The sequence below is a fragment of the Acanthochromis polyacanthus genome, chromosome 14 (genome assembly GCF_021347895.1).
Source record: "Acanthochromis polyacanthus isolate Apoly-LR-REF ecotype Palm Island chromosome 14, KAUST_Apoly_ChrSc, whole genome shotgun sequence".
Lineage (NCBI taxonomy): Eukaryota > Metazoa > Chordata > Actinopteri > Pomacentridae > Acanthochromis > Acanthochromis polyacanthus.
The window spans coordinates 25,642,203-25,659,710 of NC_067126.1; the positions used below are offsets into that span (position 1 = coordinate 25,642,203).

The 17,508-nt window shown below is 39.9% G+C and overlaps 1 protein-coding gene across 2 annotated transcripts in view; it reads left to right on the plus strand.

Annotated features, from left to right (window-relative positions):
* Positions 1-17,508, plus strand: part of asic4a (acid-sensing (proton-gated) ion channel family member 4a) — an 87,973-nt gene that overhangs the window by 64,296 nt on the left and 6,169 nt on the right. Inside the window, exons 2-8 of one of the 2 annotated variants that reach the window (XM_051958827.1) lie at positions 4,954-5,098; positions 5,479-5,609; positions 5,736-5,889; positions 12,311-12,364; positions 15,948-16,101; positions 17,079-17,170; positions 17,333-17,412. In XM_051958827.1, coding sequence (XP_051814787.1) covers positions 4,954-5,098; positions 5,479-5,609; positions 5,736-5,889; positions 12,311-12,364; positions 15,948-16,101; positions 17,079-17,170; positions 17,333-17,412 — 810 coding nt within the window. The remainder of the gene's footprint in view (positions 1-4,953; positions 5,099-5,478; positions 5,610-5,735; positions 5,890-12,310; positions 12,365-15,947; positions 16,102-17,078; positions 17,171-17,332; positions 17,413-17,508) is intronic. The other variant, XM_051958828.1, reaches the window with a different exon arrangement.

The window sequence follows — 17,508 nt, forward strand, 5'->3', positions numbered from 1 at the left end:
GACTGGCAGCTCTGTCGCATATGCAATTGGGCCCGAGAAAACATTCCAAAATATCATGTAAATTTGCAGTTTATGTCACATTGTGATTCAAGTCCTTCTGCTGGGAACTTGTAATGAAGCCATTAAATCAAGGAACGCTCTGTCTCAACCTTAAACCTTCATGAGCCAGCCTTAATGGTTTTCAACTGCCAATCAGTGCTCTGGCATATTCTACCACCCTGTGTAAATGAATTCAAATCCTCCTTCCTCATACTCAGAGAGCCACCCGATGACACGCAGCCTGCCTGGAAATGGATGTCCTCCGGAGAAGCACTGAAGTGATTCCTGCAGGTTATTTAAAAGGAAAACTTGGGACTGTCAGATCACGGTCATAAAGAGGGTGTTTAAGGGTTTAGCCCACTAGGGCTTATGAATTACATGGTAAGGGGCTGGTCTCTTAATGCATTTAGCATGGAGAGACAGAGAATGAGACAAAGCACTTTGGGAGAAAAACACAGGCAAAAGACACATAATGAATTGACATTTAAGGCAATTACATTATAATTGGTGAGATAGCCTACAGTATATGCAAATGACATGAAGTCAGGCATCTTTCCAGAGCATCTTGCTTATATAGCTGAAGGCTTCATTTTAATGCACTTAGACTTTGTGTCGTCAAGCTGAGCCAACTTTATTTATGTTTCCTGGAATCAGAGATTTATTTTAAAGCTTTTGTAATGTGAACATAAGACACATTCAGTTGCTAGACTCTCGGTTTGAATGGAGAACGCAAAGAACAAAAAATACCTTTAACAGAAAAATTGAGGAGCATCCCATTTACAGCACAGACAAATATTCAGTAGATGTCACATATCCAGAGTAGTCAGAAGGAGAAAGATAATGAGGTCAAAAAAGAGAAACAAGAACTGCTGTTGTCTTTGAATTATATGCGAGGGTACTTTAAAAAGTTCTCAGTCTCACCCTGGAAATAAGGAGCGCAACTCCCTTTTTGGGGCATAACTGTAAACTATAAAGCCTTATGTCACTGTCCACAAAAGCTCAAATATTTATTGCCATTTCTCTGCTAGGAGAGGGAAGCCACATTTGGCTGCTTCTGCCACCTGCATGGATGGACGCATTGTCCTGGAGCAACAGCACTCAAGCCCAGAGCTTCCCTCTCCTTTTTTTTAATGCTTCAAACCTTTGAGGTTTTTTTGGACAGTTATATAAGGCTTTATGCTCCAAAATGGGAGTTACACCCCTTGTTTCCAAGTGAGGCTGAGACCATCTTGAAGTACCTTGTATATATTCTGTTGAGTGCCCATCATGTACAGTACATCCAACAAAATGTTACTATGTGCAGAGCCCCAGAGAGCAGCTACTACTAAAATTCTAAAACCCGTCCATCTCTGCTCTCTGTTATCTTGTGGTAATTTGACAAAAGGCGCAATATTCATGCATGAATAATATTATTGGAAACAAACATGTTATAACTGACCCGATGAATACAGTTTACACAGGAAAAAAAACAAAAGAGTTGGAACATGTGATACTAATTGATTATTTTGTGTAATAGGTTCGAGAATTTTGAGATATTGCAGAAATGGAGCCAATGTTTTCCTGTGTTTTCCATTACTATCTAAAAGTCTCACAACGATTTTGTTCAAGACCTCCAAATGACAACAAAGTGAACAATGGCGCATTAAGTGCTGCAATAATTAGCTCTTGAGTTTACTCAGAGGAAAACAATACGTCTTTTCATTTGGGGTGTAACTACCGTGCTGCTGCTCTGTTTCAGCTTGTCAACAGCAGTGCCAAGTCCCCTTTTGGGATTTGCCCAAGTCAGTCCTGTTACCTTTGCTAAATTTGGTGCAAGATGTAACAAGAGAAAAATGCTCCATCAATCACACTGTAGATGCAGAAAGAGGAGTTGGAGGAGAGGGAGGGGGTGTTCACAAGCTGAAAAATAAACCAGTGGAAGCTTTGCCAACAACCATTTCCTGGGTGAGATGATGGGAAAACTTCTCTACACTCTCTGGGGATATCATCTGTGAACACGCCGGCGTCCTCCAGAGCCTAAAGTTTGAGAGCGGAACTCAGGCACTTGGTCGGGGGGTTTTGAGCATTCCTGAAGTGAAATCCTCCTTTGCCTCTGTTGCTTGCTCCATCAGATAAAGACTGCCAGTCGGGGCTTAAGTGTGTCAATGAACCCGGGTGGGGGCGGGGAATCAATGATAAGTGCAGCTTACCTCCTCAGCTGCTGCGCACCAGCCAAATAGAGATTAAACCATTTCAACCTAATAGCACATGTCAGTCAAAAGTCACACTTGAATACTTGAACCCTCTCTGGCTGGGTCCCCGCCCACACGTTTCCTCCTCCCATTTTCTAATTGCAGCGGCTGAAAAGATGCTACAATTTACCAAAATGCAAAGTGGCTATCAGAACTAGCTGTAAGCCCATATGCACCACATCAGAGCCTGAGCTCAGGTCTGTCATTGTCAGCCGTTTCTCTAAATCCTCAACCAACACTCACTTTGAAGGTTATTCTTTTGTATTTCATTCAAAAACACACACTCAGTACAAACCTGCCCAGATCAAAGGCCCTGAGGTCTATTGCTGCATAAAATACAGCTGTCCTTCTAAACAGCAGCTTTTGTAAACGGTACCTCATTTCTACTTCTAATCACTGTTGTGGACATTGCAAAATTACCCACTGTTCCAGGGGATTACTTGACTGAACCCCACAACGTGGCTTTGATTTGTTGTTCAGTCATCTCAGATGTGGATGCAGCCTGTGGTCTCTAAATGAGAGCTTGTGTTGTTCCGCCAGTGTCCCTTATTTAGACATCACAGCACTCATTAGGTGGATCAAGCTGATATCAAAGTCAGAACACAGACGTCTATGTTTTTCAGAATGCTGGAACCGTCACAGTGTCTGCTTAATGATATGTCTGCTGTCTATTCAGCTCGATTTTTATTTCACTGCCATTTCTCGAGTGCCTTGTCTGTTGACCTCTCCTGCCATGTGATTTCCTCAGCTTTAATACTTTCATCACTGTCCTCTTTTATTTGATGTTTGGACAAAATGAATGCAATGAATTACTTTCCTGCACTGTAGAAAAATGTATTATAAATGCGCCTCATTCTCAAGCAAAAGCTGGACCCTCAGGAAAGTTGTTTGAGGTCACTATGTTTTCATCAGCTGTAGCTAGCTAGTGAATCCTAGTTGAAGCGCAATATGTATTTTGCCTCACTGGGTAAAAAAAAATCCACACTAACCTTTCAGCATATTGTAATTCAAGTGGTCTGAGAGCAAACTAGACTCCTGCACCTCCTCCTGGGTCTGTTGTTGGGCTTTAGAAAATCTAGTCTGTGGCAGGAGATTTTAGCCAATCACAGGGCTTTTCACTAATCAGATAAGACAGTATCAATAGCAAATATCAAGTCCACAGTGAGAACAGCAGCAGGTTAGATGGAGGGCTTGAAGTCAAGAGGTCGGGATTTGAATCTCAGGTTAAGCCACAAATAAATGTTCAATACTCCCTCTCTAATCAGCATTGAATTCGGACTGCTTCTATTGATACGGTAGGCAGACCCAGCTGGGAAAAGTTCTCTTCCATTTGACTAGATTTCTCCTACTGCGACTTCAGCGCAGCTTTCATGGTGGCTGCATGAAATGGTAAAAAATACTGTCTCCATCTTTGTAATATTTGTTAGTGAACTCCTCTAAAATGAGAACACTTCTTCCCACTTTGACTACATATGTGATATTGTGTTAAACGACTCGGGCTGAAGCACAGGCACTGGACAAAGTGTCAGCGACCTCAAAACCTGATGATCCTTTAAGAAAAAGCTCTGTACTTTCACTTTTAGATTATAGAAGTAGCTTAAGGAAAAATGTAAGATCACACTGTTTGCCAAACATAACATTAACCCAGGTCATGTTGGCTGCATTTTTGTAATTTATTTTTTACATGTAACCTCACTTTACACAGATAAATTCACTGTTTGACTTATTCCTTCCACTTTTTGCTTGTGTTTCTGACTTTGGAAAGGCCAAAAAAAATGACACTGCCCTTCTCTACTCTTCAAATGCGGAGTCTCGCCCTTGCTAGAGCCTGGCAAACACAGCTTCAACGTGTGGAGAAATCCTAAGCTGGACACCTGCCATACCTGGTTATGGTTGCTTGCTATGATTTCACATCACTGTTCAGGGGACAGATTTAGAAAATGTTCCACTGTGTAGTTTTTTAACTACTGGAGGATTTAAACCTCAATCAGGATCAGAAAATATTAATAACTGAGATTTTTTGAGGGGGGGATTGTTTTTGTTCTTTTATTCCTGTGTGGGAATTAAAAGACTTGAGTTTGGTGGTGTTTACTGGCCGTGTAATCCTTTGGATTTGAGTGCTGTCACTACTATACCCTTTTGTTTACACGTGGATCACGGATTGTGCCTTTAAAACTCAGAGGAGATAACAGTTAAATGACTTGTAAGATGGATATTTTCTGCAGTGCAGCAGTTTAGATGAGAGGTATAAACAAAGAGATGATGTGTCCCCCACAGAGACAGCTCCTCTGATAGGTGGTGCTGTGATAGCTTATTTAAAGCAGCCTCTCGGTCTTTTGTTTTCTTTTCAAGAAAGATTAAAGAATCTCTTATGCCATTTGATATTTCAGTGGGATGGTGATACTATTGAGTAGCATTGTGCTGGGTTTGTGTGGTGGGTGTTGGAAATTGATTCAAATACAGCTTATCAAAGTCCATGAGGGACTGAGCCAGCAGACTGCATCCAGAGGTTTGTGGGTAATATTCAGCAACTTGTCCAGGCAGAGACTCAGCTTGTTTATTTATTTTTGCTCTATATCTCTGCCTTCATTTCAATGCATTGCTAGTACAAGCTTGGCACATCCAGCATGTGGACTTTGTCATGATATGGTGATGTTCATGATACGAATCTACTCTCTCCCAGGTTTACACCAGATATGGGAAATGCTACACTTTTAATGGCAACAAGACTACATCCAGGAAAACCAAGCAGGGTGGAATGGGAAATGGGCTGGAGATCATGTTGGATATCCAGCAGGATGAGTATCTGCCCATCTGGAGAGAGACAAGTAAGCCTCAAAACTATTTGTTCATTGTAATCCTGTCCTATGCTCCAACATGACATACCGCTGCTGCAGTTGAAATCAAAAACAACCTCGATACATTTCTCCGGGTCATGTACTGTAAATAATTTATGTTTTGATTGCTTTGCTGCACCTGAAAAAATGTGATTTGTAGAAAGGGAATTCCTGAACCACATGCACTGCCCCGGATATGCCCTTGCATTGTCACATAATATTAATCCTTACTGGCTTATTTTTTAAACATGACTGAAATATGGTTTTTGGTTAGCGTCAAACTAAGTCCAAGCTGTCAGATGAAGCAGCCATCTGAAATTCCCTTGTACTCCCCCTTTGCAACGTGCCGTGCTCCGTTTCATCCTGATGAGAAGATGAGACGTCCCTGGAGGCCGGCATCCGAGTTCAAATCCACAGTCAGGACGAGCCTCCCTACATTCACCAGCTGGGCTTCGGCGTCTCTCCGGGCTTCCAGACCTTTGTTTCATGTCAGGAGCAGAGGGTAGGTCTTCTTCATCACAGCACACCATCCCAGCTCCCCGACCCCCACCACCTGATTACCGTTCTCCCTGCAACCGTTCGCCCCTGGTGGCTCAGATTGAGGTCTAATAAATCTCTGTGTGCTTAGCTGACCTACCTGCCCCAGCCCTGGGGGAACTGCCGCTCCACCAGCAAAGAGAAGTTCCCAGGATACGACACGTACAGCATCAGCGCCTGTCGCCTGCTCTGCGAGACCAACGAGGTCCTACGGGTGTGCAAGTGCAGAATGGTGCACATGCCTGGTAAGATCATCCCTTCTGTTTTCTTTATTCAAAGCAGAGTAGAGGTCATGGGAACAGAGAATGTGTGTGCATGAATTAAAAATGCGCACAAATTAATAATTAATTCTCTCAAGTAATGTTACTGTAACTCTAGGTACTGAAGACTGCCGAGCTGTGAACCGTAATAATTTCAGATTTTAAAAAACAGATAAACACAGATCCTTTGTTGTTGACTTTCATAACTTTAAGGGAATGAATTGGCATATATACAGTAACAAAACTTATATTGTGAGATGTGGAAAGAAATACTTCAACAGAGTCAGTGTTTTCAAGTATTTCCGTTACTGGTTGGCCTTTTATAATTGAAAAACACCCAGTCAGCCCAGTCTTTGCATGATATTTGATGACCCATTGTGCAAAAAAAAGCCACCAGTTTTTGGCCCACTTGAATCGTTCCAGCACAGGTATAATTTAGGCTGCCACATGCCTGACCTTGATGCTTGATATCTGGAGTGGGAAGCTCTTCAGCAGTGCTGCCAGCTCTCTGGTCAGTGACACATCAGACTACATTCTCAGTGAGTTTGGGATCATTTTTCTCATCCATCTCCATCTGTTTGGAAATTGTTCTGTTGTCCTCCTGCGGCTTTCATTAATTATTATGATGGATTATTACCACTAGTCTTGGTTGTTCTTGTTTAGTTTCCACCTGTACATGGCTTCCAGACTGTACTAAGGACCTCTGACTGTATTGGATTATTTGGACATTTACTCGCATAATGACATATTGCCTGGAACACATATCTAATTTAAACTCAGTCTTGACTTTCATGAAGCACAGAACAAATACCATCCTGTCAATGTTTTATATTATAGTGTTTGGGGTAATTTGTTGGAACAAAATATAGTAGAAAAAGGAAAACATTCTTGAATGATTCCCATAATAATAGAAGCACTAACTATTGGGATTGTTCTTAGTATCGAGCACATTTTATGCCTAAAATGAATAACTAAAATAAATATGATTGTTAGTGTTTTTACATCAATAACGAGAGTCTAAAGCAATGTTACTGGCTGTGTGAGACACTTTATAGGCTCAGCTGAATGCTACAATGTACTTATGTTTCTCAGCTGTAATTTGAATCGCAATCATCGTCTTTGTTTAGCATGTTAGCATACCAGTATGTTTTTACTCGTACTAAATGCAAGACATAGCTGAAGTTGAGGAATCTCATTAGATTTTTCAAAATTCAGAGATCAACAGAGCTATTATCTTTCATTCCGATGGTTACAGTGCATGGACTGTATGTAAAAATGGCCAAACTGTCCGTGACATCACATCTAAGCTTACTGAGCCGTTGTTTTGAAAATTAGTGTGATGGCTCTGGCCAGTGGCTGACTCCACCTAACTTTCAGCAAATGTAAAAATGAACAGAGGTGCAGCAGGAGGCCATCTACCGATCTCTGAGCCATGGACTGCCCTATGACAGACGAAGCAGCCAACCCCTTAATGCTGCATAATTACCTCCGCCAAGGAGGTTATGTGACACCCGGCGTTTGCGTGTGTGTGTGTGTGTGTCTGTCTGTCTGTCTGTTAGCAAGATAACTCAAAAACGCCTGGGCAGATTCACATGAAATTTTGAGGGGATGTAGACTATGGTAAGAGGAAGAGCTGATTTAATTTTGGTGGCAATCCAGAAAGGATCCTGGATTCTGGATCACTTTGAATTTTTTAGTATGTTTTAGTATGTGGTCCGAAATATGACAAAAACATCATAGGTTAGTATGTCGTCCAACAAATTGGAGCAAGGTGTCCAGATAGCTCAACTGGTTAAGAAGGTGCTTTGTAAACACAGTGGTCAGAGACACAGGTTTGATTCCAGCTCATGATCCTTTACTGCATGGGTTTACTATTTTCCTCTCTGTCCTTGGCGGAGGTCTGCACTCTCTGAGTGCTTTTCTAGTTTTAAGTCTTAATGCAATTTAAAAAGATCAATTTGATTAAAAAATAGTACCGTCGTCATGAACAGGTAAATTAGCCATAGAGACAGAAATCACTTTTTGTACCAGGCCGTAAACATCTTTATTTCTGCTGTAAGGTTGCACATTTTAACATTAAGGTCTCTGCAGGTTTACTCACTTTCAGAGTCAGCCCCAAGTGGCCGTTCGAGGAATTGCAGTTTTTCTAAAATGGATTTTATTTTTCTGCTCTAGACATTGCTCCTTGGTAAATCCCATTAAATCTATTTTGTCACTGTCACTCAAAACTCCTGATGTGAACCTCCTGCTGGCATGGAAGTCAGGATACATTTTCAGAGACCATCTTTCCGTAGCAAAGAATCTAATTGTTGTGGAGACATGATGCAAATTCTTGCCTGTTAGGTTGATGATCTTTCTCTGACAACAATAACTGCAGTACCACCATGTGAGCAGTCCTACAAACGCAAAGTGAGATGTCTGGGCTTACTCAGTGTGTGCATCATCATGGCTTGAGTGCAGCAAATCAAAGAGCTGAGTCACTGAATGCAAGCTGTTTAGCTGATGTGTCAAACAAACAGGCATGTTGAGGATGGTAGCCTCTAAAGCTAAGGCAGCAATCTTACCCGGTATACATTCTCATTTCCACATCAGCAAAGTGCAGTTACAATCCACAACTGATTTAGTTCAATGAACAGACCAGTGTGAGATGTTTGATTTAATATAAAACAAGTTTTACTACTTATTTAACCCCATACTACATACTATAGGATTTTCCCCAGAAGAAATCTGATCATTCTAAAATAGAAATGGTGTGGTTTTCATATGACACCTTTACATAACAGTCACACGTTTCAAACTTCGATTTGCAGTCTATAGTGGACTGAAGTGGTGGTGTGATCTGAGGAGAATTTGTGCACTCTGCTGTATCTTCTCACGATTTCGAAGATTGTTCTTGACTGAAACACACACTGGTTGTATTCCACTTTACTTGTCCTTGTTTGATGTACCACACCTGTACGAACATGGAAATCTATGGAAATTTTCTTGACATAATTGGTCAATAAAGCATTTGATCCTCTTTGAAACAAATAAATGTGACATACTTGAAAAGCACAATAAATTATCATAATATCAATAGAGGTATTATTATTCAAAAGTAGGAAAATAACTTGTTGTAAGTGTTTTGCATAATTGTCCATCAGTGTCTGATGAGGGCTTGTTTAAATTTCTGACCACTTTTCCATGCAAAATTCTCTCAGTTGCAAACTGTTTGAGGGTTTTCTTGTATGTACTGCCCATTTCAAATCCCCCAACAATATTTCAATGGGATTCAAATCTGGCCGGCTTATTTCTAGGCCATTCCATAACCCTCAAAGACTGAGAGCTGCTCAGCCCCTGAGGCAGCGAAGCAACCCCAAACCATAACATTTTCACCACCATGCTTCATCGCTGGTATGAGGTTCTTCTCCTGAAAAGCAGCCTTTGGCCTGTGCCAGACATGTCTACTGTTACTATGGCCAAAAACCTCTATCTTTGATTCGCCTTTGCTTATGTGCTCTTTGGCAAACTGTATTCTTGCTCTAATGTCTCCCTTGTGGACGGCGATGGCTTCTTCTTGGCACACCACGCACACAGGTCTAATTTGGGCAACATCTTTCTGATTGTAGATCAAAGCTTTGACACCAGCAGTTGCAAGAGTTACCTGCAGATCCTGTGATTAAGGTTTAGGTGTTCTGAGAGGCTATTTTGCATCTAACAGTTTGCTTTTGAGCCGATTTTGCTGGAGCGGCCAGACAAGGACAAATTATCAGTCATTTGAAACCTGTGCCAGTGGAAGGTGATTGTCCTCGGAGTGGAATGATATTTCAAATTTTTTAAATCCCTCACCAGACTCATCGGCATCCACAACCTTTATCCTGAAGGCCTTGGAGAGCTGCTTAGTTGCTGGCATGATGACACCACACACTTCAGTAGCAAAAAGAACACCAGACCCCAGAAGTCAGAGCATTAAATAATACGAGTTCTCCCAGTCGCTCCTTAAGGCGGTTCTAATCATTTGCACCTTGTCTCGAACCCATTTTTGAAAGTGCAATAAATATGCTTGATTTGTCTGTGGTACTCTAGAATGGGAAAGTTTTTTGATAGATTTATTGTAATAAGGACTTAACAATTATGTAAATTCTGAAAACGACAAGAAGAAATTCGTTTTCTGTCATTTATTTAAGTGGCTATATTACCTTCATCTGTAGACACTGTTTCCAAAAGGATCACATCTTTCCTTGTTCAAATATCCAGAAAATCAACAGTGTCTGTGGGTCTACTGTATTCTTCACATGACTGTATATCACATCTACACTTACACTACCGTTCAAAAGTTTGGGGTCACCCAGACACTTTTATGTTTTCCGTGAAAACATTTATTCGTGTGCTAACATAATTGCACAAGGGCTTTCTAAGCATCAATTAGCCTTTCAACACCATTACCTAACACATGTAGCATTAGAACACAGGAGTGATGGTTGCTGGAAATGTTCCTCTGTACCCCTATGTAGATATTCCATTAAAAATCAGCTGTTTCCAGCTAGAATAATCATTTCAGACTGTATTTCTGATTCATTTAATGTTATCTTCATTGCAAAAAAGCTTTCAAAAATAAGGACATTTCTAAGTGACCCCAAACGTTTGAACGACAGTATATATAAATTCCTCTTTCCCACCACTGTGTTGTCTGGCGACATTACTTACTTAGAAATAGCCTATATTATAGTAATCTTTCAAATGAATGACATAAGTAAGAAAACGGACAGCAGAATGGGAAATGAACAGTTAGAGAGGATGGAGCAGAGGTGTTTGGAGAGTGGCAGAATCTCTTAGCTTCCTGTGATGATGTATCACAGCAGATATGATATTTATTATGTCAGATGTAATAAATATAGAAGCTTTTCCAGGCCATTTGCTCCCAGAAGAGGGCTTTGGTCAGGTAGCAAGTAGCTTGCATTACTTCACTGCACTTATCAATAGTGAATAGAATTTATTGTTGCATATGAAATGAAACCCTGCCTTAAGGTTCCAGAAAGCAATTGGTTCAAAAGCTTTCCGAGGCAAAATGAGACTAACTTGTGAATAGAAAATAGTTTTACAGCCTTAATGTGACCACACAGTACTCTGTAATTTCTCCAGCAGTCCTCTGTCCTCTCGGCAGCAGGAGCAGCCGTGTTACTGGGTGCGATTACAGATTTCAGTTTGTTACATTGATTCATGCTTGGTTTGTTTTAGAGGAAACAGCACACATGTTTGTAATCCATTTCTATTCTTGTGCTCACTTACATTATCCAGCAGCTCTTTACAGCCTCCTCAACATGCCAGCAAATTGTCTTCACTTTGAGTCTACAGATTCAGTCTGTAGTCCACAATTTTGGACCATCTTGTACTAGAATAGTTTTGTTGTGTGTTTGTTTTTCGTGCCTTTTAAAGATGCTGTTTTCAAGTCATTATTATTGTCACATCCACAAAGTAGATTATGATTTCACATTCATGCCTCTGTGTTTGTTTGTCAGCAGGATATTACAAACGTGGCTCCACAGTTATCATAAATTTGGCCAAACAAATGATCGAGTTTTGAGGTGGATTGTGCCACCATGTGGTCACTTTACAACGCTGGTAACCCTTGAACTGTGAGACCTAGAAGCAAAACTGTGTTTCCCAGATTCACCCACTTCAAGATTAATATTTCAGTGTTTCACTCTATTTCTATATTTGGATGACCACCCAAAAAAGCTATTAACTTGTTCTTGTTCTTGATGTGTGGACAGCAGACAGAAACACTGCACAGCTTTTGTCTCTACACTCAGAATTTTAAGACAAAATATATGTATATATATATATATATATATATATATATATATATATAGTGAAATTTAAAGAATGTGTTAAATAATATATACTGTTTAGTAATGGCTTCTTGAAATCACTGTTTGAAAAGTTTAAAAAAAAATCTTACTGTGATGAGAATCAACTGATGGTGTGATCAGACACAAGTTTGCTGTGTAATAATTAACATTTCTGAGCGACTGGGACGGAGACTTCCACAAAACATTAACCCCATGAACATTTCACAGACAGACAAACAAATTAATTGTGCTGCTGATGAATACCTGTCATTAATGGCCCAGGCAGTATGTTTGTCTGCAAGGAAGTGACTCATTGATTGTTTTTTAAAGACTTTCTAAATATGCCTCACGGGTGGAGCCAGCATGCTCCATTTCTCAGTGCAATCAAGGACAGACGTCCAAGATGGCCCAGGCTGTGTGGATGGAAGTCATCCTCTGTGTGCCTGCCTTCATTTGGAGATGAATGATAAGCTGTGGAGTGTTGTTCACAGCCTCGCTTCCTCATTGCAGCAGACACGGGTCACTGATCATTTTGTTTCTGATTGATCAGACTCATTTTCTGCTCTCCTTTCCAGGAACTGCAGATATCTGCCCTCCCAGTAAAGTCAACTGTGTTGACAAAGCACTTGGTAAGAAACAATCTTCCTTCCTTTCTTTTCTCATTACAATAGACTCCCCCAAAGGGAAATGGAAACACAATCAGTAAATATGATAAGGATTTTTTTTTTCTTTCTGTTATACAAATACCTGCAGGTAGACTGGATATTTTGAAATGGCTTTTCTTCATTGTGATTTAGTCACTTTAGAGCTTGATGGCTCTGCTGCTTCCATTGTTGAACTGTTAATATTAAACCTGCACTTCATTCCTGCGTATCTGCATCCCCCACCCTCAGCCTTGACTCTGACCTCACTCCCCTCACAGAGCAGATAGCGTTACTGAACCTTGACTTCAAAGGCATTCCAGTGGAAAAAAAGAAGATACAGTTTTTTATTGGCATGACAGACATAAAAGTACAATTATCATTTCTCAGCTGAATAAGCCTGAAATTTAATTATGTCTCTCTTTACTGAATTTCCACCCTGTTTAAAATATGGCTGAATGAAATCTTAGATATATCTTACATGAATGGCGCATATTCATGTGGGTCATATTCCTGAATCAAATGGTGTGAATAGATTCGCCCTCCATGAAAGGTAATATATTAAAATATAATTTATATATTTGTATTGTAGAGGTGTTTTGTTCTCGTATCTGGCAGAGAATATATGCCATCATGCTCCTGCATACAAATACCCAAATTGTTGGAGTTATAAAATACATAAATCATCAAATTATAATTACTGCTTCCAGTGCTCACTCTGCCCGTTTTTGTCTGGAATGAATGCATGTGGAATTTAAAAGGAGAGATTGGGAGAAGCTATTTACTCTCCCGTGAGTGTTGTGTTGTTTAAGGATTATAAATATATATATTTGTTAATGTGCAAGCAATTGGTGCCTACATGTTAATTGGGTGTAACGTGCCAAAGTCCTCTATAGCACTTTACTGTACTTCACCAGTGAGCAAATGTTGACACAGAATTACTGCTAACACAGTCCCTATAGCTATAATAGTACGGTTAGATTAATACATCACTTCATTAAGATGCTGATTGTTGCTGGTCTGTTATTTCATATGATATGTTTCTAATATAGAAGCACCCACTGCTAGAGAAGGTTATAAAAACTTAACATGAACTGGAAAGTATTGCACAGTTTGTAAGCTATTGATTCTAGATTTACTTTTAAGGCTGTAATGAATTTGTTCAATCAAAATTACAAGAACAGCTGGAGCAAACATCAACTACGAGGAGTAACATAATTTACACACAAACTGTAATGAAAAAGCAACACAACTAAAGGCTCATTCTTCTGTATTAACTCGTATATCTATGTATATTTTACTAAATCGGCGCAAACGCTACTTTCAATGAAGCTAACATTAGGTTTATCAGAAATACAGTCAAGATGTTGTTAATGTGGTGAATGACTAAACGGCTGATTTTTAATGGAATATCTACATAGGGGTACAGAGGAACATTTCCAGCAGCCATCACTCCTGTGTTCTAGCTAATCATACTGAAAGGCTAATTGAAGATTAGAAAACCCTTGTGCAATTATGTTAGCAGATGAATAAAAGTGTGAGTTTTCATGGGAAACATGAAATTGCCTGGGTGACCCCAAAACATTTGAACAGTAGTGTAACTGTGTACATTTGTTCTCATACAATTGTCACTTAAAATAGATCTATTTAAATCATCTTCATGAGATTTACCATCTACCACAATGTGTTCATAAGTTGCTGTGGTTACCTGCAGTGTGTAGCTTCCTCATTCATTTGAAAAAAATGGCTGAAATGTTGACTGGATCTACTTTTGAAGCATCTGGAACCAGCTGATTAGAAACGCATCTTTTCTGTAATTGCAGTATAAACTACAGAATACAACAGAAGTGATTACATCCCTGTGGAATATCACTGAAATCTTAAAACAGTCAAATCATTCAAATCCGTATCAACTTTCAATACAAGGAGGTTTCTTAGCAAATAGAGGATTTCTTCTTATGAACAAACAAAAACTTTAAACATTTAGGAAAGAAAGGCCCCAAAGTGGAAAGTCAGTGACAAAAATAGAAGTAAATACATCTGTGATCACTACCAGACAAGTTAAAGGACCTGTAATAACTGGAACAAAACTTCCCAATTACCCTAACCACATGAAAATTGTTCTAAAATGAACAACAGAACTTTAACTGTATCTAATCTGCTCATATGCCTGATGACTCCAGATGGAAAGGAAAAGTCAGAGGATTGGAAAAATCTGATTGCGAGTCCTCGCAAAGAAGGAAAAGGATACAGAAAGATCAGTGATTAACTAAAAATCAGCTGAAACACAGCTTCAGCAGTAATCAGGACGAATAGATTAAGCTGTAGTACCATTCATCAGAGAGATATTGGCTTCCTCCTAAAAAAAAGATGCCACAGACAGTACTCTTCTTGTACAGTCTGGCTCTGATAAACAGACAAGCAAGTACTTTAGACTTGGCACAGTGTTATCTATGGAAATCAAAGTTTCTGTGAGAGCTCAGACAGTGAGAAGGACAGTGCTTAATGTCAACCTCTATGGACGCCATCCAAGAAAAAATTCCTTGCTGCTCAGTACAAAACTGCAAGGCTAAGCTTTGTTAAAAGGCATGAAGCAAAGCCTGAGAAATTCTGAAAGCAAGATGAATTTGTTCAGCTATTGTAGACTCCAGCATGTTTGGCATTAACCCGGCCAGGACTACCACAATGAATGCATAGTCCCGACAGTGAAGCACAGAGGTGGGAGTGTGGTGATGTGAGGCTGCATGAGCACAAAAAGGTGTTGAGGTGACGACGTTCCTATATGGCAACATGATTGCCTGTGGATACACCAGAATACTATCTGACAACATGACTCCCAGTGTGCAGAAGCTTGGCAGAAGAGGAGTATTCCAGCATGATAGTGATCCAAAGCACACTGCCAAAATCACAGTTTCTGAAAAAGAAAGTTAAAACTACAACTTGCCCAAGTATGTTTCCTGACTTGAGTCTCACAGAAAACCTTTGAGGTGTTTTAAAGAGAAAGGCAGAGCAGCACAACCCCTCCAGCAAAGACCCACTGTAAAAACGTTCTCTGAAGAATGACAGAAATGTCCAGAAATTTGTGCAACACTGGTATCCTGCATGTCGAGTAGGACTGAGTCTGTCATCATCAGTAAAGGTGTACATACAGAGTAGTGGAAAAAAAAGAAAATATTTAAACATCAGTTGTCAAAGTGTATTGAAATTAGTTGCATTAGATTCCTAATGTGGAACCAGAATTTTTAATTTATCCTTGTTTAACCTCGAAATAGTGCAATTGTGATATTGCACAGGGGTTTACTCACTTCTTTTGTAGACTGTATTTCAACAGACAGCATTGAAGCTGCATCAATCAGTGTCTTTAGTTTCACAATTACTCAAATGAAAATGAATAATATAAAAGGAAAAGTTGCATACAAGGCCAATTATGAATCTAAGTTCAGTGTTACAGTCCTTTTTGTGTCTGCGTTCTGTCTAGTATCATGTATGGTTTTCTGCTAAAGTGAAACCAGCTCTGTAACTGACCCGGTCTGTATCTGTTAAACCCCCCGGCACTGCAATTGTGGTGCAGCACAGCTACAGAAGAACAGTGGGGACACCTGTCCATGCGAGACTCCCTGTAATCTCACCCGCTACGGTAAAGAGCTCTCCATGGTCAAAATTCCCAGCAAAGGCTCGGCTCGCTATCTGTCCAGGAAATACGACAAGTCGGAGGACTACATCAGGTACGACGGAGAACCTTGAGCAAGACTTAACTCACTTATGAGCAGTGATGTGGTGCTCAGTAAAAGGGCCATAAACTATGACCTCCAGTCTGTTCTCACCAACACAACCACAAATACAAACAAAAGTCTATTTGATTTTCACGCAGGCATCACTTTATATTTTAACTGCTAATTGGAAACAGATTGTCAGAATGTATGCATCATTTTTTTAATTAATGTTCCAATTGTAATTATTATTTGTGTTGTGTTTGAGATTCTAAGTTTATTGCTGCTGTTTAGATCATTTACTATTCCTTGCGGGCTCCTCTAGTCTTTCTGTTGGGTAATGGTCCATTAAAATCAAACATCTTGATAATGATTAACTTCATTAAATATATTAGTAACAGGAGGATGATATAATGTCATTTTTGGGAAAGCTCTAGATAAAAGCAAGTAAACTGTGTTTGGATGTTGTTTCTTCTGGTGTAGTGAACATAACGCCTTCTACCAGCGTTTGATGCTGTTCTGCAATAAGTTTTATGGGACATTTGCTAATATTTCGATCATAGCGAGTTCAGTGCAGTAACTAATGTGCTTATACTGTAATTCCTCTCAGTGCCTAATCATCAGGGATGTAGCGGAGGGTAAATACGCCTAAACCAAAGAGCACATGCTGCCTCACCGCATTTAATATTACCAGGCTTTCTAAATCCAGAGAGATCGGGGACATGGCAGTGACTAAGCAGGCTGTCAGCGCATGTTCTGCTCATCTCAGTTAAACCCTGCAACACCTCATTATCTCACAATCGCTGGTTAGATCTGTGTAAAGCACTGTTGGCCTGACAATGCTGTCATGACAGTTTCAGTGAGCATAAAGATCACTTGACATGTTGTTTTGTTGTTGTTGTTTTTTTTCAAATTATATTTGTAGTGAATTATGAAACAGCACAAGTATATTTGTCTTTTATACCATTTACACTTAGTTTGTTTTTTCCCAGAGACAACTTCCTAGTCTTGGATATCTTCTTTGAAGCCCTGAACTATGAAACAATTGAGCAGAAGAAAGCGTACGATGTTGCAGGTTTATTAGGTAAGATTTGTGTCCGTTTTCTCCCTATTTTCTCAATGTTATATAGGCTTGCTGGAGCAGAGTGGAAGCGCTTTTTATAGTTGCCATTAGCAGAAAATAGGAACAGCTTTGTTCTTGTGTCCACTGTGGCTCTTGTTAAGTAGTTAAGTTCTTTGTTTTCAGGTGACATCGGTGGACAGATGGGCTTATTCATCGGAGCGAGCATCCTGACAGTCTTAGAAATACTGGATTACATCTATGAGGTACAGTGTTCATTCAAGCCCACGCAACATGAAATCAGACCTGCAGTATCTGTGGTATAATTAGCAATAATTAACAGCCATTGTCCTGCTGGATTT